At 38.0% G+C, this 14,532-nt stretch overlaps 1 protein-coding gene across 2 annotated transcripts; it reads left to right on the top strand.

Annotated features, from left to right (window-relative positions):
• Positions 1-655: 655 nt before the first annotated feature.
• On the top strand, positions 656-13,372 carry DNAJC12 (DnaJ heat shock protein family (Hsp40) member C12). 2 transcript variants are annotated; one of them, XM_062579958.1, is made up of 6 exons: positions 656-674; positions 2,970-3,352; positions 4,639-4,717; positions 7,545-7,684; positions 8,794-8,896; positions 10,973-13,372. In XM_062579958.1, the coding sequence occupies exons 2-6, from the start codon at positions 3,275-3,277 to the stop codon at positions 11,065-11,067; spliced, it is 495 nt and encodes a 164-aa protein (XP_062435942.1). In that variant the 5' UTR covers positions 656-674; positions 2,970-3,274; the 3' UTR covers positions 11,068-13,372. The 2 variants fall into 2 exon arrangements, with proteins under 2 accessions (XP_062435942.1, XP_062435941.1); XM_062579957.1 differs by having other exon boundaries at positions 8,698-8,896.
• The last annotated feature ends 1,160 nt before the right edge of the window (positions 13,373-14,532 follow it).

Genomic DNA, 14,532 nt, shown 5'->3' with positions numbered 1-14,532 from the left:
GGGGACCTATATCTCAAAAATACGCTGTGAAGTAACTGAATGTGAATCATAGGAGGTTTTTTTAGTTATTCCAAGCAAATCTGAATGCATGCATCCTTTATCCTTATTGACACTGAGGTAAGATTCAAGATTTCTCTAACAGCACATGCACAATATTTTTGTCAGCTGTAAAGGAGGAGTGTGACTTTGATACTGTAACTTCGGTGTGCGTTTATGTGAAGACAGTGTTCTAATGAAGAAAATTCATTACTAAGTAAGTGCATGATCTAAAGCTTTCTGGAAAAGGCAATGCTGAGGAAAGGAAAGGAATCAAGGTTCCTAAAGCTGATAGTAGTGTTACAAGCATTTATGCATGTTATAACTATTATAGCAGTTGGTGCCCCTAAATTAGGAAGCCAGTTTGGCGCTGCTTAGGTCCTCTCCTGTTTCTGCAGGTCTAAGCATATGCTGGGACAAGGATAGAGCACAAAATGCAAAACTCAGTTATATTGTGCCTTGAACTTTGTGAAAATGTGTACTCTTTGTCCTCAGGAAGCAAGACAAGTAAAGTCAATTGAGAAGAAGTGATACTGGAAGAATTTGATGCATTTTATGGAAATAAATTCCTGCTTCATCAATTCAAATATAGATCTACAGATTTTGCTGATTTACTTAAAGGACCATTTTGGACTTCTGTAAGTTTATGGTAAACCTTCTGTTATATTGAACCAAGATTGGGTGTCATGTTGTTTCACCTGTCAGTGACTCAAAGCAAGCAAAAATTGTAGATGCTATGTTAGGAGTGAGTAGAAACATTTTGTTTGTGGTTGGGTACAGAGAACAAATACCAGATTTCCTCATATTCTGTACTGTTTGTATGTTCTGAGCAACACGAAGCAGAACATGTGCTCACACACTGTGCCATCTTCTGCCCCCTGATTCTCTTTCACATAAACTTCATCTCTTGGGAATGCTTTCCATACTTTGTCTATGTATTATATGCAGGTTCTCTTACCCTCCTTTTTGATGATGCCTTGCCCTGCGCTTGTCCTGTGGAAATCAGTAGGAGTATTAATAGGCTGAGTTACTATGCAGTATCATGAACGGTGATGAAATTTGAATTCATGTTTTTTCTATTAATAACGCAGACTAAGTGGATAAGAAGAGCCTGGCTTGTTCGATCCGGGTAAATATGTATACGCAGGTAGTTAAGCATTGTTTTGAGCCTTCTCCAGTTCAGATTTAGCTGTCACCTACATTCAAACCTTCAGACCATGCTATGAAGGTGTTTTGTCCCAAGTATGGGAATGCTTTGGGAGGGGAAAAACTGCAGTGTGCTGGCTGCGGCGGTGCCGGTCAGGCCTTCCGTTATTCAGTCTGAACGGATTGAATATGGATGAGTCCAGGGCCTCGGCCAGCAGATTCCCTGGGTGGTGCTTCCTAACCAGAGTGAGCAAGAAACTCACTTTAGTCTGCTGAGTTTTGCTCTTGGACCTGCAGTTCACCTTGCAGCACAAAAATAGCTGCTGAATCCCAGGGGGAAATAGGGTTAAAGATCTTTCCCTTTCACCTTATGCAAATATACAAGAAATACTTGGACGAGAATGGTATGTCAGAAGTGCTGCTGGGGAACAGGGACAGCTGTTTGTTTTTTATCCTCCCACAAAGTACAATCTATTTAAATATTTACATGATCTCTTGCTAAAAGGCTTTTTTTTTCTTTCTATTATGCTTTTGTGGTTTGTTGTTAAGTTAGGAGTGGGAGAGATGGAGAGATTTGTAATTGTTAGTTCTTCCACTTTGCTGAAAAAATATATCAGTTAGTTTGTCTGCTCTGAGAAATATGGTAGTTAGTATTTCTAGCAGATTTAAATCGTTCCACTGAGATTTGTGCTTTGTTGCTTAATAAAGTAAATATTTAATTTTAATGAATAATTAAATATTTAATTAAAATATGTTATTGGCTCTTTTTATGCACTTTTTGTATTTTACTATCTTATTAGACTATCTGAATGTACAGTAAAATAGGTAATTTCAGACAATACAACCTTCTGTGTTAAAGAGAAAGTAGTAGAAAGCTAATATAATATATAGAAAGAAAATTTTAAAAGATTCATAATGTACATCATAAAATAGTAATAACAATAAAGCAGTTGTAAGTACAAAAATAGCATTCAGAATGGCCACTGAGTTCTTCTCTGATTAACGTACAGCTATTCTAGCCACAGTCACACCCTGTGTATCTGTTGAACATAAACTCTCACCTACTAGGTCACTGCAACTAAAATTGCATAAATATTCAAGACATAAATTTGTAAATGTTATTTTAAAGAATCAGCAATATTTGATGACGTTAAACATCTTGCATTAGAAAGATCTTGCAGGGATAGAGGGAAATAAAGAGAGCCCTACAGGCTCCAGAGAAAAGACTTCTGTGAAGGGCTAGAATTACACCTAGGAATTTATTTATGTATTTATTTATTAAAGAATGGATCATAGGAGAGTACAGTAAAGCATATCAGTGGTCTCTGTGAGACTGAGGCCTTGGTCATTAATCACCATTCAAGCTTAAAGACATTTCACTTCAATGTAGAATGAATTTAACAACGAGTGTTTACTACGTGTATGACAAAGACCTTCAAGACAGAATTTGAAAGTAATTGTGTATGAGAAGAATGTTTCTTTTGATAATAGACAGTAAGTACAATAAGACAGTAAGTTTTGATAGTCTTAATTTTATCAGACACAAAATTTATGTGCAGAAATGGTGAACTGCTGGTTTTTGAAGAATAAAATATCTGTGTGTCCTGTCTAGCCTTCAAAGACCAAAGATTCACCCTGTTCTGTCGTAGCAGGGATGCAAAAAATACAGGTCCTGGTGCAAGCAAGCCTTTAAGTGTGTGCCTGATTTGACCTGGATGTATGCATGATGGCAGGACCTGAGTCTCAAATACAGCTAGATTTTGCTTAGTATCCTGAATTCTTTCCAGCCTGGACGATAGCCAGAGTTCAATGTTGCAGTTACTTTGGCAACTACAAGTCCCAGGGAGCATTGCCATCAGCGGGTTTGTGCAACCGGACTGGCATCCTGCAGGGGCCAATGGAGAGCGGAGGTTCCCCGGGAGTTCGTGCGTGTCAGCTCCCTCCGTTCAAAAGCGCCGGAGAGGGCTCCGGGGCTGCGTGGGAACAGCCCGTTTCCCTCGGCTGGTTCTGAGGCAGCCGGCGAGCTTTGCACTGGGCGCGTATTTTGGACGCCCGGTGCCTCGGCTTGAGGAAGGCCAGCGGACTTGCCCCCATGGATGCGATTTGGCACGGCAGCCCGGATGACTTGGAGGATTACTACAGCTTGCTGGGGTGCGATGAGCTGTCCACGGTAAGCAGGAGTCCCCCCTGCCGCCTCCGCGGGCTGAAAGTGTTTGGAGTGTGCTTGGGTTTCTACGGGGGGGAGCCGAAGCCGGTTCTCCTGCGGGTAGGACTAGCTGAAATGCATCATCGACCTTCTTTCTTGCCTCCTTTAAGTATTTCCCCGTTGCAAAGTTCAATTAACTGATCACGCTAAGATCCTGGAATAAGGCTCATATGAAAAATGTTTCAAAAAACAGAATTTTGTTACAGATGCAACTGAAATGATGGCTTATTCATTAGTTTTGTTCAACACGTGATATGGTTACGTATTAAGAGCCAACTCCATAAATTTGAAAGCATAAAAATAGTATTTTGGAATATATTCATGATTTTAAAAGATAATAAAAGCTATATATGTGCAACTAACACAGTGGATGTTCATAGTACTAGATGACTGAGTTTCTCAGTTTTTTAAATAGATGTATATATTCATTTTTTAACAAAGTATCCATTGGTTGTGAGAAACACACACACAAAAAAAACCCCTGATCTCTTTGTTCATCATATTAATGATTTTAAATGTTCAAATACTAGTTTTAGTCATTTGTTTTGGTAGCAGATACATACCATTTCATACTATAGGCTGAGATCTATCTAAGCAACTGTGGAATGATTTGTAGCTAATACAAGCCTTCTTCTTCCTAAAGATGTTCGTGTCCATATAACATTGTTTGGATAGTTAGTATTATACTTATATTTGTAATCTAGTTGCTGTGTTAAGTGGGACTGGATTTGGATTTTGGAAAGGGAGTTTTAATTACACTGCTGTAGTGAATGATGCATCAAGTGTGGAAAATCTTTTGTTCAGTAAATATAATCAGATGCTCTAATCTGCCCTAATGGTTAAATGTGGAGAAAGTACCGTGTTTTCCAACACAGAAGGCGTGTTAGGTAAGCATCGCTGCTCTGTTACGGAAGGCAAATTAAAACATCTTTTCCTTACATAGCTACTAAAAAGGCGTCCCAGCAGAGGGCAGCGTTGAAATGAGCTGTGGTTTTGCCACCACACTGCCTAACGGAGCTTCCCAAAGAACAGGGGAAGGGTGCGTGCGTGGAAAATGAAATTTAAATAAGCTGTGCAGCAGACAGGTGGTTGTTGTTACCTATTTTACTTGCAATAAAGCTTGTAAAATGAACAAGCGGAAGCCTTTTAACATCAATTGTTGTGCCTCCAAACCTTTTTCAAAAAGTAAATTCAAAAATCTTTTCTGTGTGCATGTAATTACTCACTTTAAACCTTGACATTCTGTTTAGGTTGAACAAATTCTTGCAGAATTTAAGATTAAAGCCCTTGAATGTCATCCTGACAAACATCCTGGAAACCCCAAAGCAGGTATGTAATCTTCCCTGTTTAAAAACATTTTTCCCCCACTTCTATTAATATGACTAAGATATTAAATTCAGCTTTAATATTTTATTAAATATTATTTCCCCCATACTCCTACATTTTAATTGCCATGTGTATTGAATGTACTGTCCTTTAATAGCCAGCTTTAATATTCTATTCTAGCACACACTTCTAGGTAGAGCAGAAGGATGCTTGTTTTCTCTGTCTCTAAGAGTTTTTGATTTTTTTTTTTTTGTTTCTTTCTGTGGTAGAACATCTTTTAATTCAGAAGTTATATCCCTTTCTAGACATATGCGGTTGACCTGCTTCTATGCTCCATGACACTCAAATGCCACAGTTGCGTCAACCAGATAATTTGCTTTCGTGAACATGCACATCAGGACCATATTAAATGTACTTTAGTTTCTTTTAATGTAATTTAATAATTGGAAATAAAGAGAAGCCAGCAACACAGGAGCAGCCATCTGTTTGTAGAACAGCAGCTGATGTCCGAGTTTATGAAAGCATGCAATTCATCATGCCCAAACCATACCTGTGACCTCAAAGTAGCACCTGAGCTATTTGAAGACAATCTTACCCATTTGCACTAAAAGGATAGTTCTCATCAGGAATCACAGGCATCTGATTATATTGTTAAGATAAAGACTGTTCTGATCTTATTTATGATCAAAATTTGCAGAAGAAACCATTCAATATTGAATTCTCTTGAATTCTATTCAATATAACATGATGTTGAAGATTATATTTTCCTCCCTTCTCTTCTATTAAGAATTTATGTCTTCAAATAAATATTTCTACTTATAAGGCTTGAATCATTAGAATGCAGTATTTGCTTGGAGTAAGAAAAATAAGCACAAAAAATAACCTAAGCATAATTGTTAATATCTGAGGAATTAATTAAATTAATCAGAAAAACACTTTATCCATCTTTTGGACCTCTTCCTAAAAATTGTGTGTAGATTTTCATCACTGTCATTTTTATTATGGAAATATGTAAGATTTCTTTTGAGTTCCATGGTGACTGTGATTTTCAAAGAAGGTTGGGGGGAACTGAGTGCACAGAACCCAAATACATTTCTATTTGTTTTATCCTTATTTTTTGATCAGAGTATGCAGGAGTAAGGAGAACAGAAGCAGAGCTTATCTTTACTTCCCTTTTAAGATGTGCTTAGAGTGCTAAGTTCTTAAAACCACCAAAATTTGTTGTAGAATAATGAAATTACATCCCATTTGCTTAATGCAGAAATTCTTCCTCTTAGTTTAATTGTAACCTGTCTGAACAAGGTAAGCATTCAAACATTCGCCTTTGTGTGAGTTTGACCTTCGCATCCGTACCTCCTCCTGGGGTGCAGAGCTGGGAACACAGCATGAGTTAAATGACACTCCTGCTGCGCTGCCTCTAGGAAAGCTTTCAGCAGGACTTGGTTTTCCGTAATGATGGATTATGATGAATCTTTATTTCCGTATCTAATTTTGGTGGGTTGACAAGGAGATTTAAAAGTGAAGTAGATAGGATTTTTTCACTTTGAGATTCCCTGATAAGGAGCCTCTTCGAAGTGTTTGAGAGACAACCTAGCACTTATTTTAATAACCTAGTACGTAGTATTTAACTTATTCTAAGAGACGGCAGAAGTACTGATGAAGCCAATGTAATCAATTTTGTCTGCAGCAAATTCTGGCAATTGCAGTAGGGAGACAGAGACTAGAATAGATCCCATTGCATCCCAGCTCCCCCTTACATTCACTGAAATCAAGTAACTCAAAAAGAAAAGCCAAGTGCCAAATATTGGAGCAGCTTTGTTTGTTAATATGTAGTAGTTTATGCTCCATGTACCTGAACCTGCTAGATGCACTTTAAATGCCATTTCACATTACTAGTGAAAATTTACTTTATATTGTTGATTTCATCAACTTAATAAAGCTTAATGAAGAGTAATTGAAAAATATTGGTTTTATTTGTTCCAAATGAGTTACACTAGAAAAAGGTAACTTAATAGAACCTATGTCTGGTGTTTGATTTATGGTTGTCAGTTTGGATTAGTGTTTGGGTTCAGCATATTTCAAAAGAAATCTCTCTAATTTGTAAACTGGAGTAAATGAATAATAATAATATGTCACTATAATGTGGGTGACTCTCAGATAAAATGTAAAGCTTTATGGCCCTTCTACAAATAGTAACATGCAGCTGCATCCTTAGTAACCAGTTAATGAAAAATCCTCCTGTAGGGAAAAGTAAGTGTTCATTCATGCAACCTGGTATCCAAGATAAAATTTTAGAATATGTCAAAAAGTTGCTTAACGAAATGCACGTTAGTATTTTGCACTATATTTACATTCCTATGCTTGCTTGTCATTTTTTTCCTTCTCATTCCCCCTCCCCCCATATTTTCTTGGTGTTGCGTTCTGCTCTGACTTCCTTGCTGCTGTGGATATACCTGTGTATCTTCTAAGCATGATTATTCCAGTTTAATTTCCATTTCTGAAATGCTGTTTACAGGGGTGACAAGTGCCTTTTGCCTGCTGTTCTGTATGTTTCGCCAAACTTAAAATTCAGGAAACCCGTAGACAAATGAGCATTTTAGCACTCATTTGAGGCAGATGTCAAATCCATGGACGGTGCTGTAGTTCTAAAGCCAGCTAAAACTTTGCAAAGCCGTAAGCAGAGCAACTACAGACCTGTGGTTCACTCAGTTCTCTCCTCCTGTCTACTCTGTTCTCTTTGCTCTAGGCAACTGTTGGCAGCTGCCCTTTCACATGTGAAATTTCATTAAAGACAAGTGTTGGCTTTAGCATTTTTTGGTTTGTGTTCTAGTGGAGAGTTTTCAGAAGCTGCAGCAAGCTAAGGAGATTCTTGCTAATGAAGAGAGTCGAGCTCGCTATGATTACTGGCGACGGAGCAAAATCACCATTCCATTCCAGCAGTGGGAGGCCCTGAGCAATTCGGTGAAGACGGTGGGTGTTGTTTACATTTAGGCGTTCAGTAGTGGGGAAAGTAGGGCTGATCCAAGCGAAATGTTCCAGTGAATGTGAGGGTAAGTTGCAACACTTCTGCAGTTGTGGATTTAGGGGGTAGGAATAGTGTAGAATGATGTCTAAGGTAATGGAAAAAAAAAATGGAGGGCTAAAGAAGCCAATTCGTAGAAGGGTTTTGAACTAGTAGTTTTACAGGGAATTTATCAAATTGCCACCTTCATGTGTGTTATATGAAGCTTAAGTAATGCGAGTGCTTTTTCAAATGCTTCAGCACACTTTGATTCTTGTAGGAACCTTTTATCTGTTTTCAAAGTTAGGTTAAAGGTAGCACCTTTATATAGTATTTTCTCCTTTTGGTATATTACTTATCAGGTAGTTTTGATGCTAACTGATTACATAATGAGCTCTTTGACAAATGTAGAAGATGTTCTCTTGGAACCTTGGGCTTCACACAAGTTTTTGAAAAGGTCCTGCAAGGCTAGTGGGGTGATTTGTGACTGTGACTTTTCAATCACTGTTCTTACCAAAATGAGTGTAACAGTTTGATGGAAGAATCCCATCAGGCTTGGTTCACTTCCAAACAGGCATTCCACAGACCACAATAGTAAAACTTTCAAAATCATCTTGCTTTCAAAGGGCATCTTGAAATCAAAGACAGCTTTAAAAATGGAAATCTTCTAAGTCACGTAAGCTCTCTTAAAAAGTTTTTGAAGTCATGACAGAAGAAATTGTGGACAAAAGACCCATGAGTACTTCAGAATTATTTGGTGCACTTCTACATTTTCTTCTTCATCCTCACTGACATAAACTATATCTAGAGTGCCTCCTGAAATCCTGTTTGCAATATGTTACTATGCTTTCCATATCCCACTGACCGGCAAGTTTCTCTCTAGTATGTGTTTCTGTTTGTAACCATTTAAGAAAGAAAGGAAAAAAAAAACTTTTGTAACACAGGAGTTGGTTTTTTAGTTGTTATTTTTGTTTTTCTTTAGTCTATGCATTGGGCTGTCCAAAGTAAGAAGGACCAAATGCTGGAAGCTCCTGTGAATAATAGCAACAACATAACTAGTGAGATTTTGACCCAACAGACTAAGAACAGTGAGGATGGATTGTCAGATGGGAGCAGGGAGCAAGAAGATGTTGCAATTCCTGATGTGAAACCACAGACTTCAAAGAATCCAGACTCCCCAAGTAAGTGAGACCAGCAGTTACAAAAGGTTGCAGAATCCAAGAACTGGCCTGAAACTGAGGATTTCAGTCATGAGAAATTTTTTTCCCAAATAATATATTTAATTGGTAGCTCTTTAAATGTGGTTCTGGGTTGGGGTTTTGTTTTTGTTTTTTGTCATGTATTTTTTCATTTAACTTTGGGGCTTTCAGGCCCTTTTTCCTCTCCCACGCCATGTTTGCATCCTCATTTGCTGGTAAAACCAAAAAATGGAGAAGAGGAGACAATTTGTCTTAAACCAGAAAGGAAAGTTTAGTTTCCCTGCTAAATCAAAAAGTTAAAAGGTTTCTCAGTTGTTTCCAGAAGTATTTAAAAAAAACCCCGCTTTCAACTACTAAATAAAACAGTCAGACATTATATTCATTTTTGTTTAATCCAGCATTCAATACTCATGCACAGTTTACAGGAGTTCTTGTATTCTTGTATTGAGTTCTTTTATATTTTATCACAAGTTTTTAAAAAATAATATATACACCACAATAAATGTCTCTTTCAAAAGCTATGATCTGGACAGTCAGTATTTTCCGTCTGTTGTTCAGGTTAGTATGCTTGAATTTCAGGTTACTTAAAAGGCCTGTCCCGTGTTCTACCTGATGCTTCAGTAGTTTCATAATCTTGGGTTTATGTTATCAGAGAACTACTATTAAACAAAATCTTGTCATTTCTTCCTAGTTTGATCAAACAAATAAGAAATGAAATTAAACTATGAGGGAACAAAATCTAGTTTAATCCCCAGTATTTGTGGAATGCAGAAAATAGATAAAAAGATTCTAACAGCAAGTGTGTATGAGGCATAACTGAAGACTTAATATTAAAAAGTGATGCCCTATAACAAATTACCATCTTTATTATACAATTCACTATTTTTAAGTAATTAATCAGCGCTGTATCCTTTGTAAAAGTAAAACTTCAAAGAAAACATCAACTAATTCTTTGTGATGGTGAGCTTTCTTTGCAGGCTTGCTTTCTTTTTCTTTTTCTTTTCTTTCTTTCTTTTTTTTTTTTTTTAATCCATAGATTTATATGGGAAAAATATCAACTAAAAAATCTCTACTAAAAATCTATCTACTAAATTTATTCAGTAGGAATATATTTATATTAATAAATTTGAACATTAGAATGCATTTATTCTTCAAGGCTTATATTGCTTTTCACTGCTCACACTGGCTGTTGAGATGTTGATAATTTTTTTTTTTGTCTTAGTCCAGGAAAATTTATATTTGTTCTCCCTTTTAAAATGAAGTATTTTTAGGTTCTGTCTGAGAATTCTCTGGTTCCTGAGAATTACAGACTACAGCTATTTCAGCCTGAGTTAGTAGTAATTCTGATAATAGATTTAATCTTTCTGATACAGGAAGATCATGTTAGTGTTCACGACCAACAGATCATAGAAGTAAACCACTGTATATGGGCCTGAAAAAATCCTCTAGTCCCTTGTGTATGGGCAGGCCCATCGACACCCACATCATTCCTCAGAGACGGGGAGTCTAATCTGTTCTTAAAAGTGCCCCAAGGTGGAAGCTCCTCAGCCTTTCCAGGCAAACTAATCCAGTGCTCTGCTCCTCCTGCCATTTGGAAGTTTTGTCTTAGTATCTCCTAATCTGAATATTCCTGACTGTAGTTAAGTGCATTACTTCTTGACTAATCCACCAGAGACATGGAAAATAGACTATCCCTTCCTTTTATGCTTCTGCCTTAAACATACTTGGAGATTTATCATGCTACCCTCTCTGTCTTCTTTAGATTAAGCAAATGCAATCTGTTCTCTCTTCTTTGTAAGTCTTATTTTTTAGACTGCTCATCATTCTTGCTCTTCTCCTTTGAACTCTTTCCAGGTAATAGATATCTTGAAGTTTGGTGCTTGCATGGTGTCTTTGAGGTTTTTGTTCAAATGGTGCCCTGCCAGTCAAGGACACTGAAAGTGTCCAATTTTTTAATTGCTTTTTTGGGAAGATTGTCAAGTATTATTTCAGCCAAGTTTGTTTTACATACATACATATCTAATAATTTATTTAGTCTTTTTTTTTCTCTTTTCTCAGGATTTTCGGAGGCAAATTACTGGCACTTGCGTTTTCGCTGGTCAGGGGATGCTCCATCAGAGCTTCTGAGGAAATTCAGAAACTATGAAATCTAAAATGCAAAATTCTCAAGAGTGCAAGATTATCCATTCACCAAGTCAGTATTTTTTTGCCAGGAGTTATATGTTGTTTGTATCTGGTACTCACTCATTGCTCTGTGAATGTTGTTCCAATAAATGGTGTCTTAATACTGATCTGTTAACCCACATATGTGAGCTTTGCAGATGCAGGTCTTTTTGTTTAATCAGCAAGCAGTACTCTTTTCAGTATAAATAGTCTTTGTGCATAGTTATCTAATGTCTACTGTTTCCTGTATTTTTAAATATTGTGTAGTGAATATTTTTGTCGGTACTGTGATGCTATAAGAATGTACTCTTAGTAAAATCAAAAATCATTGTTAGACTTCAGGAACTCTTGCTGTTAGTGCTGGTAAACCAAAAGCTACGTGTCAAGGAACTTTAAGCAAAACTATATTTATTTCTAAATTAGGTACTCTGGGTTACCTCTCTGTTGCATTGCACTTATTGTAGTGATTTATATTGCATGCATTCACTATTGCAACTTAGTATTATTAGTACACTATTAGAAGCTTAACTTGTCAGAGAATTGTGGGCTTACAATATAAATGAAATAAAAACACTCTTACTATCTACTACAGCTGCCAGAAGGCAGCTGTGATAGATCTAGCTCTCTCTTTTTTTAAAAAAAAACACTTGCATTCTACCTTAAAAAGTAAGCTTTTTGCAACAGCTATTTGTTTTGGCAGGCATTTCCAGACCCTCACTTCTCCATTTAGTAGCTTTCTTCCAGCCCAGGTTTATTACTGGACATCTGTACCCACTGTATGTGTGCCAACATTGTCCTGTGGCTTAATAGTATTTTCCCTCCCTGCTGTGGCCTCATAAACAGGGTCTTGCAGATTTTGTATGGTAGGGAATGAAGAATCAGGACTGGTCAGCATTAATGTGTACAAATCAAACATGAAACATTTTTTAATATTTTGGGCAATTTTTCAATTTTTATCTTGTATTTATTTATTTTATATTATTTTCTTATTTTCTTCTTTGTAAACCTTGTCAATTACTGATATTTGTTTTTTTGGGTAGCCAGTGATTTCATCACAACAAATAAAACAGCACACATACAGAAAGGGGCTGTTCTCATTTATTGAAATGGAATCCTTTACCCACCACAGAGATCCACCAGAGGGGATCTTATCAATGCATAGAAATACCTTAAGGAGGGGCGTCGAGGGGATGGGGCCGAACTTTTTTCAGTGGTGCCACGTGACAGGACAAGAGGCAACAGGCACAAACTGAAACACAAGAAGTTCTGTTGAAATATGAGGAAGAACTACTTTCCTGTGAGAGTGACAGAGCACTGGCACAGGTTGCCCAGAGAGGTTGTGGAGTCTCCTTGCCTGGACAGGATCCGGTCTAACGTGTTCTAGATGACCCTGATTGAGCAGGCGGGTTTGACTAGATGATCTCCAGAGGTGCCTTCCAACCACAACCATTCTGTGATTCTGTGACCCCCCTTGAGTTTCTTGTTACTTGTCCTCTCAGCGGGGAACACCTTAAGGGAGTCCTGTTATGAATCCTTAGCATCCTCATGGAAAGTCTAATCTCCGAACGAGTCTCCTCCCCATGTGGAAACAATATTCTGGTCGAAGCCTGGGGTGTCATACTTGGCTCTGCCATACAGTGGTGTGGTGTGCTGATAGACCTTCTGCTGTTCTTTCCCTGTTATGTGTCTATTTGCTGTAAATTGTAACACATGCACCTGCCAATGCAACCTAGATAATATGTATATCTCATTAACCTTATCAGTGTATTTATCAGTTTTCTTTACAGGGGCTGATGCCAGTGTTATTTCTGGTTTTGTTTGTACTGATCTGTTTATGGAAGATTAATGTGTTGCTGTTCTGCTGTTATAGCTACACTGATCTGCTTTGGTGAGATCAGTAGACAGCTACTTTTATGGCACATCCCGCTGCTTATCTAAAAAACTATTTTTTGTGGATTCTGGATGCTTTTCCTTTGCTTACTTTGCAGCTGAAAACATTAGAGATAATAATTCTCTGCTAATATCTGCTAAACATGATTGTATATCTTCAAGTCCATGTACTGCTTTCCTTTACGGAAAGGTATGTGCTCAAGAAAGTCATCTTCTAACCATTTGATCGGGGAGGGACTGTAAGGAAGGTCAAATAGTAGCAGAAGAAGAAACCCTACCTTGTGTGAAGGATACAGAGCAATAAAATACATATTTTTTCTCTCTTAAAAAAAAATAAAGATTGAAATGCAGCTGGCTGGAACATTGGCTCAAATGGTAGCTTTTAGACCAAATGGTAGCTTAGACTTTCCCCTCCCCTTTTCACTTGCTCCTGAAGGTAAAAGGGGGCAGTCTGATGAATGATTTAGCACCTAATGGGGGTGGGGGGAGAGGACAGGACAGGACAGAGATGGGACTCCGTTGTCAAATGGATATACAGCCCTTGGATGACTATGCCAGGAGCAAAGTTAAAATATTGATGATGAATACAAATAGTACATGACTTAAAATCCCAGCCTGAGTAATACTGAATGACAGACAAGATTGTATCCTGATTTCTTGTTTTGTTCTTTAAGAAAAAAAAGCAGTTATATGTGCTATAATAGAAGTAAGTGTCCTGATGACTAAAATAGATACCGAGTAACTTTAATTTCCTGAGCATGAACATTGCTACCTTATGCTTTCCTATCTTGAAACAAGAGACAAGGCTGCTGGGAAGGTAAGAACTGAAGCTGTTATGAAGCTGGTGAAATTACACAGCAAAAGATAAAAAGACAACTCAGTAAGTCATCAGCTCTTGCTGCTGCCAGGTGGAGTGATACGTATCAGTTAGCTTATGCTGGGTGTTATTACTGTGGCTCAGCGTACGTGCTTGTCCTGCTGTTAGCAGAGTTTGCAAGCCTCTGCCACGATGCAGGCACTACGTACGTTTGCCTTTTTCCCCTTTACTCCTTTAGTCTCACTTCCCTCTCGCATTAATGAAGTTGAGACTCTTCAAGTGCTTTTTGTCCCAGCTCTGAAAGGCTTGTGTCTCAATCCTTACTGTGGCGCACGATACAGAGACTGGGAAGTTTTACCTGCCTTAGGTTTGTCGTGTACATCATAACCTGCTACAGGTGATGGATGCTGGAGAGTAAACTAATACGTTGTTTCTCCCTATAGCATCTTCATGGTAGCTTGTTCTTGCTTTCTTATTTTAGTGGGGCAGTGGAGGGGGAACTATTCCTACAAAATGGAACTTGCTGGTGGTGTCTGGAAGGGTTGCCAGCCTTGTGTGAGCTGCAGCGTGGTTCTCAGTGCTTTGCAAGCAATGATTTGCTTCCTTCTTTGTCAAAACTGCTTCTCTGGAGGTATCAAAGGCCTCTTGGCACCAAAGGCAGGCAGCTCCTCTTAAGAGGCAAAGCTTGACTCTTGCGTCTCAGTCCTTACAGAACTTACATTTACTTCTTCTGGGCTGCCTTGCTCTT

This window comes from Rhea pennata, chromosome 7 (genome assembly GCF_028389875.1).
Source record: "Rhea pennata isolate bPtePen1 chromosome 7, bPtePen1.pri, whole genome shotgun sequence".
NCBI lineage: Eukaryota > Metazoa > Chordata > Aves > Rheiformes > Rheidae > Rhea > Rhea pennata.
Note: the sequence above shows the minus strand (reverse complement) of the source record. Positions and strands in the feature narration are given on the sequence as shown.

Coding starts and splice junctions, on each gene's coding strand:
- DNAJC12 (XM_062579957.1), top strand. CDS start 3,275: ATGGATGCGATTTGGCACGGCAGCCCGGATGACTTGGAGGATTACTAC. Junction 3,353..4,638: donor GGTGCGATGAGCTGTCCACG/GTAAGCAGGAGT, acceptor CATTCTGTTTAG/GTTGAACAAATTCTTGCAGA. Junction 7,685..8,697: donor TGAGCAATTCGGTGAAGACG/GTGGGTGTTGTT, acceptor GTTTTTCTTTAG/TCTATGCATTGGGCTGTCCA.